Source organism: Delphinus delphis, chromosome 2, assembly GCF_949987515.2.
Source record: "Delphinus delphis chromosome 2, mDelDel1.2, whole genome shotgun sequence".
NCBI classification, from domain to species: domain Eukaryota; kingdom Metazoa; phylum Chordata; class Mammalia; order Artiodactyla; family Delphinidae; genus Delphinus; species Delphinus delphis.
In genome coordinates this window covers 41,746,712-41,755,441 of record NC_082684.1, presented here as the reverse complement: position 1 = coordinate 41,755,441, position 8,730 = coordinate 41,746,712, and the positions used below count along the sequence as shown (strand labels likewise).

The following is an 8,730-nucleotide window of genomic DNA, read 5'->3' as shown; positions in this document are numbered from 1 at the left end:
TATTAAAGGGTCATAGTGTGAAAGAAAAATTATGCTTGTTTTATTTGAACCCAGGAGGTAAAATGACAGTGAATGGGGAGGAGTTATGGAGAGAGAGAATTAAATTCAGAATAAAAAATAACTGTCTAAGAGAAAACTTCATAGATGGAATGGACTGTCTTGGGGTCCAGACATACTTGGTAATGTACTGTTGGGAAATGTCAAGCCACAGGTGAGTAATTCCACCTAAGTAACTTTAAGGCTCCTTTAAATGATATGGCATGACTCTAGTACTTATTTCAACTTTTCCTTTTCCTTAACAGTTATATTATTATAGCCTTCATTTTTAATGGAAGATGATTGAATGTGAAAACCTAAACCAAGAAGACATAATTAAAGAACTGGTGAGTCAAAGCCAGGTTTCTTTTCAACTACATTTGTAAGAATATTAAATGGAACATTTCTACACTCCTTTCTGGAGCTTATCTAGAGATTTCTTCTACACCATGATCTTTGGAAATAGAGAAAAATCATATATATGACACAACTTTTCTTCTTGTGAGTGAAAAATGACATCAGTGAAACTGGCCGTTTATAATTTCTAATGGCAAAAATAAGTTTTTATCTTTTTTTTTTCATTTTAACATCTTTATTGGAGTATAATTGCTTTACAGTGGTATGTTAGTTTCAGCTTCACAACAAAATGAATCAGTTATATATCTACATATGTTCCCATATCTCTTCCCGCTTGCGTCTCCCTCCCTCCCACCCTCCCTATCCCACCCCTCCAGGTGGTCACAAAGCACCAAGCTGATCTCCCTGTGCTATGCGGCTGCTTCCCACTAGCTATCTACCTTACGTTTGGTAGTGTATATATGTCCATGCCTCTCTCTCGCTTTGTCACAGTTTACCCTTACCCCTCCCCATAGCCTCAAGTCCATTCTTTATTAAGTCTGTGTCTTTATTCCTGTTTCACTCTTAGGTTTTTCATGACATTTTTTTTCTTAAATTCCATACATATGTGTTAGCATACGGTATTTGTCTCTCTCTTTCTGACTTACTTCACTCTGTATGACAGACTCTAGGTCTATCCACGTCATTACAAATAGCTCAATTTCGTTTCTTTTTATGGCTGAGTAATATTCCATTGTATATATGTGCCACATCTTCTTTATCCATTCATCCGATGATGGACACTTAGGTTGTTTCCATCTCTGGGCTATTGTAAATAGAGCTGCAATGAACACTTTGGTACATGACCCTTTTTAAATTATGGTTTTCTCAGGGTATATGGCCAGTAGTGGGATTGCTGGGTCATATGGTAGTTCTATTTGTAGTTTTTTAAGGAACCTCCATACTGTTCTCCACAGTGGCTGTATCAATTTACATTCCCACCAACAGTGTAAGAGGGTTCCCTTTTCTCCACATCCTCTCCAGCATTTATTGTTTCTAGATTTTTTGATGATGGCCATTCTGACTGGTGTGAGATGATATCTCATTGTAGTTTTGATTTGCATTTCTCTAATGATTAGTGATGTTGAGCATTCTTTCATGTGTTTGTTGGCAGTCCGTATATCTTCTTTGGAGAAATGTCTATTTAGGTCTTCTGCCCATTTTTGGATTGGGTTTTTTTTTTTGTTATTAAGCTGCATGAGCTGCTTATAAATTTTGGAAATTAATCCTTTGTCGGTTGCTTCATTTGCAAATATTTTCTCCCATTCAGAGGGTTGTCTTTTGGTCTTGTTTATGGTTTCCTTTGCTGTGCAAAAGCTTTGAAGTTTCATTAGGTCCCATTTGTTTATTTTTGTTTTTATTTCCATTTCTCTAGGAGGTGGGTCAAAAAAGACCTTGCTGTGATTTATGTCATAGAGTGTCCTGCCTATGTTTTCCTCTAAGAGTTTGATAGTTTCTGGCCTTACATTTAGGTCTTTAATCCATTTTGAGCTTATTTTTGTGTATGGTGTTTGGGAGTGATCTAATCTCATACTTTTACATGTACCTGTCCAGTTTTCCCAGCACCACTTATTGAAGAGGCTGTCCTTTCTCCACTGTACATTCCTGCCTCCTTTATCAAAGATAAGGTGACCATATGTGTGTGGGTTGATCTCTGGGCTTTCTATCCTGTTCCATTGATCTATATTTCTGTTTTAGTGCCAGTACCATACTGTCTTTATTACTTTGTAGTATAGTCTGAAGTCAGGAAGCCTGATTCCTCCAGCTGCGTTTTTCGTTCTCAAGATTGCTTTGGCTATTCGGGGTCTTTTGTGTTTCCATACAAATTGTGAAATTTTTTGTTCTAGTTCTGTGAAAAATGCCAGTGGTAGTTTGATAGGGATTGCATTGAATCTGTAGATTGCTTTGGGTAGTAGAGTCATTTTCACAATGTTGATTCTTCCAATCCAAGAACATGGTATATCTCTCCATCTATTTGTATCATCTTTAATTTCTTTCATCAGTGTCTTATAATTTTCTGCATACAGGTCTTTTGCCTCCTTAGGTAGGTTTATTTCTAGATATTTTATTCTTTTTGTTGCAATGGTAAATGGGAGTGTTTTCTTGATTTCACTTTCAGATTTTTCATCCTTAGTGTATAGGAATGCCAGAGATTTCTGTGCATTAATTTTGTATCCTGCTACTTTACCAAATTCATTGATTAGCTCTAGTAGTTTTCTGGTAGCATCTTTAGGATTCTCTATGTATAGTATCATGTCATCTGCAAATAGTGACAGCTTTACTTCTTCTTTTCCGATTTGGATTCCTTTTATTTCCTTTTCTTCTCTGATTGCTGTGGCTAAAACTTCCAAAACTGTGTTGAATAAGAGTGGTGAGAGTGGGCAACCTTGTCTTGTTCCTGATCTTAGTGGAAATGCTTTCAGTTTTTCACCATTGAGGACGATGTTGGCTGTGGGTTTGTCATATATGGCCTTTATTATGTTGAGGAAATTTTCCCTCTATGCCTACTTTCTGCAGGGTTTTTATCATAAATCGGTGTTGAATTTTGTCAAAAGCTTTCTCTGCATCTATTGAGATGATCATATGGTTTTTCTCCTTCAATTTGTTAATATGGTGTATCACGTTGATTGATTTGCATATATTGAAGAATGCTTGCATTCCTGGAATAAACCCCACTTGATCATGGTGTATGATCCTTTTAATGTGCTGTTGGATTCTGTTTGCTAGTATTTTGTTGAGGATTTTTGCATCTATGTTCATCAGTGATATTGGCCTGTAGTTTTCTTTCTTTGTGACATCCTTGTCTGGCTTTGGTATCAGGATGATGGTGGCCTCATAGAATGAGTTGGGGAGTGTTCCTCCCTCTGCTATATTTTGAAAGAGTTTGAGAAGGATAGGTGATACCTCTTCTCTAAATGTTTGATAGAATTCGCCTGTGAAGCCATCTGGTCTGGGCTTTTGCTTGTTGGAAGATTTTTAATCACAGTTTCAATTTCAGTGCTTGTGATTGGTCTGTTCATACTTTCTATTTCTTCCTGCTTCAGTCTTGGCAGGTTGTGCATTTCTAAGAATTTGTCCATTTCTTCCAGGTTGTCCATTTTATTGGCATAGAGTTGCTTGTAGTAATCTCTCATGATCTTTTGTATTTCTGCAGTGTCAGTTGTTACTTCTCCTTTTTCATTTCTAATTCTATTGATTTGAGTCTTCTCCCTTTTTTTCTTGATGAGTCTGGCTAATGGTTTATCAATTTTGTTTATCCTTTCAAAGAACCAGCTTTTAGTTTTATTGATCTTTGCTATCGTTTCCTTCATTTCTTTTTCATTTATTTCTGATCTGATTTTTATGATTTCTTTCCTTCTGCTAACTTTGGGGGTTTTTTGTTCTTCTTTCTCTAATTGCTTGAGGTGCAAGGTTAAGTTGTTTATTCGAGATGTTTCCTGTTTCTTAAGGTAGGATTGTATTGCTATAAACTTCCCTCTTAGAACTGCTTTTGCTGCATCCCATAGATTTTGAGTTGTCGTGTCTCCATTGTCATTTGTATCTAGGTATTTTTTGATTTCCTCTTTGATTTCTTCAGTGATCACTTCGTTATTAAGTAGTGTATTGTTTAGCCTCCATGTGTTTGTATTTTTTACAGATCTTTTCCTGTAATTGATATCTAGTCTCATAGCATTGTGGTCGGAGAAGATACTTGATACAATTTCAATTTTCTTAAATTTACCAAGGCTTGATTTGTGACCCAAGATATGATCGATCCTGGAGAATGTTCCATGAGCACTTGAGAAAAATGTGTATTCTGTTGTTTTTGGATGGAATGTCCTATAAATATCAATTAAGTCCATCTTGTTTAATGTATCATTTAAAGCTTGTGTTTCCTTATTTATTTTCATTTTGGATGATCTGTCCATTGGTGAAAGTGGGGTGTTAAAGTCCCCTACTATGAATGTGTTACTGTCGATTTCCCCTTTTATGGCTGTTAGTATTTGCCTTATGTATTGAGGTGCTCCTATGTTGGGTGCATAAATATTTACAATTGTTATATCTTCTTCTTGGATCGATCCCTTGATCATTATGTAGTGTCCTTCTTTGCCTCTTCTAATAGTCTTTATTTTAAAGTCTATTTTGTCTGATATGAGAATTGCTACTCCAGCTTTCTTTTGGTTTCCATGTGCATGAAATACCTTTTTCCATCCCCTTACTTTCAGTCTGTATGTGTCTCTAGGTCTGAAGTGGGTCTCTTGTAGACAGCAAATATATGCGTCTTGTTTTTGTATCCATTCAGCCAAGCTGTGTCTTTTGGTGGGAGCATTTAGTCCATTTACATTTAAGGTAATTATCGATGTGTATGTTCCCATTCCCATTTTCTTAATTGTTTTGGGTTCGTTATTGTAGGTCTTTTCCTTCTTTTGTGTTTCTTGCCTAGAGAAATTTCCTTTAGCAGTTGTTGTAGAGCTGGTTTGGTGGTGCTGAACTCTCTCAGCTTTTGCTTGTCTGTAAAGGTTTTCATTTCTCCATCAAATCTGAATGAGATCCTTGCTGGGTAGAGTAATCTTGGTTGCAGGTTTTTCTCCTTCAACACTTTCAATATGTCCTGCCACTCCCTTCTGGCTTGCAGAGTTTCTGCTGAAAGATCAGCTGTTAACCTTATGGGGATTCTCTTGTGTGTTATTTTTCCCTTGCTGCTTTTAATATGTTTTCTTTGTATTTAATTTTTGACAGTTTGACTAATATGTGTCTTGGCGTATTTCTCCTTGGATTTATCCTGTATGGGACTCTCTGTGCTTCCTGGACTTGATTAACTATTTCCTTTCCCATATTAGGGAAGTTTTCAACTATAATCTCTTCAAATATTTTCTCAGTCCCTTTCTTTTTCTCTTCTTCTTCTGGAACCCCTATAATTCGAATGTTGGTGCGTTAGTGTTGTCCCAGAGGTCTCTGAGACTGTCTTCAGTTCTTTTCATTCTTTTTTCTTTATTCTGCTCTGCATTAGTTATTTCCACTATTTTATCTTCCAGGTCACTTATCCGTTCTTCTGCCTCAGTTATTCTGCTATTGATCCCATCTAGAGTATTTTTCATTTCATTTATTGTGTTGTTCATCATTGTTTGTTTCATCTTTAGTTCTTCTAGGTCCTTGTTAAATGTTTCTTGCATTTTGTCTATTCTGTTTCCAAGATTTTGGATCATCTTTACTATCATTATTCTGAATTCTTTTTCCGGTAGACTTCCTGTTTCCTCTTCATTTGTTAGGTCTGGTGGGTTTTTATCTTGCTCCTTCATCTGCTGTGTGTTTTTCTGTCTTTTCATTTTGCTTATCTTACTGTGTTTGGGGTCTCCTTTTTGCAGGCTGAAGGTTCGTAGTTCCTGTTGTTTTTAGTGTCTGTCCCCAGTGGCTAAGGTTGGTTCAGTGGGTTGTGTAGGCTTCCTGGTGGAGGGTACTAGTGCCTGTGTTCTGGTGGATGAGGCTGGATCTTGTCTTTCTGGTAGGCAGGTCCACGTCTGGTGGTGTGTTTTGGGGTGTCCGTAGACTTATTATGATTTGGGGCAGCCTCTTTGCTAATGGGTGGGGTTGTTTTCCTGTCTTGCTAGTTGTTTGGCATAGGATGTCCAGCACTGTAGCTTGCTGGTCGTTGAGTGAAGCTGGGTGCTGGCGTTGAGATGGAGATCTCTGGGAGATTTTCGTCGTTTGATATTATGTGGAGCTGGGAGGTCTCTTGTGGACCAGTGTCCTGAAGTTGGCTCTCCCACCTCAGAGGCACAGCACTGAGTCCTGGCTGCAGCACCAAGAGCCTTTCATCCACAGGGCTCCTTAATTTGGGATGATTCGTTGTCTATTCAGGTATTCCACAGATGCAGGGTACATCAAGTTGATTGTGGAGCTTTAATCCGCTGCTTCTGAGGCTGCTGGGAGAGATTTCCCTTTCTCTTCTTTGTTCTCACAGCTCCCAGGGGCTCAGCTTTGGATTTGGCCCTGCCTGTTCGTGTTGGTCGCCGGAGGGCGTCTGTTCTTTGCTCAGACAGGACCGGGTTAAAGGAGCCGCTGATTCGGAGGCTCTGGCTCACTCAGGCCGGGGGCAGGCGGTAGGGAGGGTCACGGAGTGCGGGGCGGGCCTGCGGCGGCAGAGGCCAACATGATGTCGCTAGCCTGAGGCGCACCGTGCGGTCTCCCGGGGGAGTTGTCCCTGGATCCCGGGACCCTGGCAGTGGCGCGCTGCACAGGCTCCCCGAAAGGGGACCTGTGTTCGCACACAGGCTTCTTGGTGGCGGCAGCAGTGGCCTTAGCGTCTCATGTCTGTCTCTGGGGTCCGCACTTTTAGCCGCGGCTCGCGCCCGTCTCTGGAGCACCTTTAAGCAGCGCTCTTAATCCCCTCTCCTCGCGCACCAGGAAATAAAGAGGGAAGAAAAAGTCTTTTGCCTCTTCGGCAGGTGCAGACTTTTCCCCGGACTCCTTCCCAGCTAGCCGCGGTGCACTAACGCCCTGCAGGCTGTGTTCACGCCGCCAACCCCAGTCCTCTCCCGGCGCTCCGACTGAAGCCGGAGCCTCAGCTCCCAGCCCCGCCCGCCCAGCCGGGTGAGCAGACAAGCCTCTCGGCTGGTGAGTGCCGGTCAGGTCGGCCCTGATCCTCTGTGCTGGAATCTCACCGCTTTGCCCTCCGCACCCCTGTTGCTGTGCTCTCCTCCGCAGCTCCGAAGCTCCCCCACTCCGCCACCCGCAGTCTCCGCCCGCGAAGGGGCTTCCTAGTGTGTGGACACTTTTCCTCCCTCACAGCTCCTTCCCGCTGGTGCAGGACCCGTCCCTATCCTTTTGTCTCTGTTTATTTTTTTGTTTTGCCCTAACCAGGTACGTGGGGGGTTTCTTGCCTTTTGGGAGGTCTGAGGTCTTCTGCCAGCATTCAGTAGGTGCTCTGTAGGAGTTGTTCCACGTGTAGATGTATTTCTGGTGTTATCTGTGGGGAGGAAGGTGATCTCCGCGTCTTACTCTTCCGCCATCTTCCTTTATTATCTTCAACAGGTAATAATCCAATTTCTTTTTTGAAAACAGTGTTTATGCAATGGTTTATCTTATGAGATGATTGGAGAAGAAGGATCAGATACTTCAAAACTGGAAATGTTTTTCTCAGGGTACCCTCGTATACTCGGATTATCATTATTTCCTAATTTAACAAGTCTCACAATTGTTGCTCAAGATATAAAAGAAATTTCAGGACTAGAAACTTGTTTACGGCTTAAAGAACTTTGGATTGCCGAATGCTACATAGAGGTAAGTCTAAACATAACCTTACATGAAGATTATGCTAAGTCCTTTGGCTTTGGAAAAATAATTCATTGAAGTATATGCTTGAGGCATGGATCAAAACAGATAGATTCATACATGATGAATTGCAATTAAACCCTTTGCCCAGTAAAACAAAACAGAACAAAAACAGATAAATGGACAAAATATAAAAATAGATTTATACAAAGGAGAAAATAGAAATAAAGAGCCAAAACATAGACACATTCTACTTTTTAATAATCAAATCAGATCAAATAATACCCAGTACTGCTAGTGAAATTGGTTTACTTTGACCCTATTGGTTGTGTGAAAATTATAACATCTATATTGAAAAGCAATATTGCAAAATGTATATGGTTATGATTATAACCATATAAAAATAGGTATCAAGTTGATTTAAAAAGAATATGAAAATTGAAAATAGTATTTAGGCAGAGGGATTGTATGATTTTTTATATTTTAGTACATTTCGCTGGGTGTTGATTTTGCAATCTATTCTGAAAATGTGATTTTTAAGGAAAATGTACTTAAAATCTACTTTATTGAAGGATTAATAGAAAAACACAAGTTAACACTATTCAGGCTCTTCTTTTTTTTTTAACAGAAAATTGAAGGTATTCAAGAATGTAGAAATTTAGAAAAACTGTACTTATATTTTAATAAAATTTCTAAAATAGAAAATTTAGAGAAATTATCCAGATTGGAGGTTCTTTGGCTGAACCACAATGCAATTAAAAATATTGAGGTAAGATAATTTCAGTGATTTATATTTAAAGTCAACTCCTGTAGAGTTTAACCACAATGTCCAAGAAATATTCATGACTAGTTTAATTAGTTAAGAAGAACTAATGTGTATGTAGCATATTGTAACATATAGAGAACTTCGTATGCATCATTTTCTTTACTCCTCCCACCGTGTCTGGGAGGTAAGGTGTTATTTCTTCTCTGAAGGTTAAAAAAAAAAAAAGGAGGTTTAGAGAAGTTTTGAATATAACTTGCCTAAGATTTTAAACACACTCTGTG

General features: G+C 39.3%; 1 protein-coding gene across 1 annotated transcript in view; it reads left to right on the top strand.

The window, feature by feature from the left end:
- Nucleotides 1-335: 335 nt before the first annotated feature.
- LRRC9 (leucine rich repeat containing 9) overlaps nt 336-8,730 on the top strand; it is a 106,633-nt gene continuing 98,238 nt past the window's right edge. Inside the window, exons 1-3 of the mRNA XM_060004461.1 lie at nt 336-383; nt 7,474-7,692; nt 8,312-8,452. Coding sequence (XP_059860444.1) covers nt 336-383; nt 7,474-7,692; nt 8,312-8,452 — 408 coding nt within the window. The remainder of the gene's footprint in view (nt 384-7,473; nt 7,693-8,311; nt 8,453-8,730) is intronic.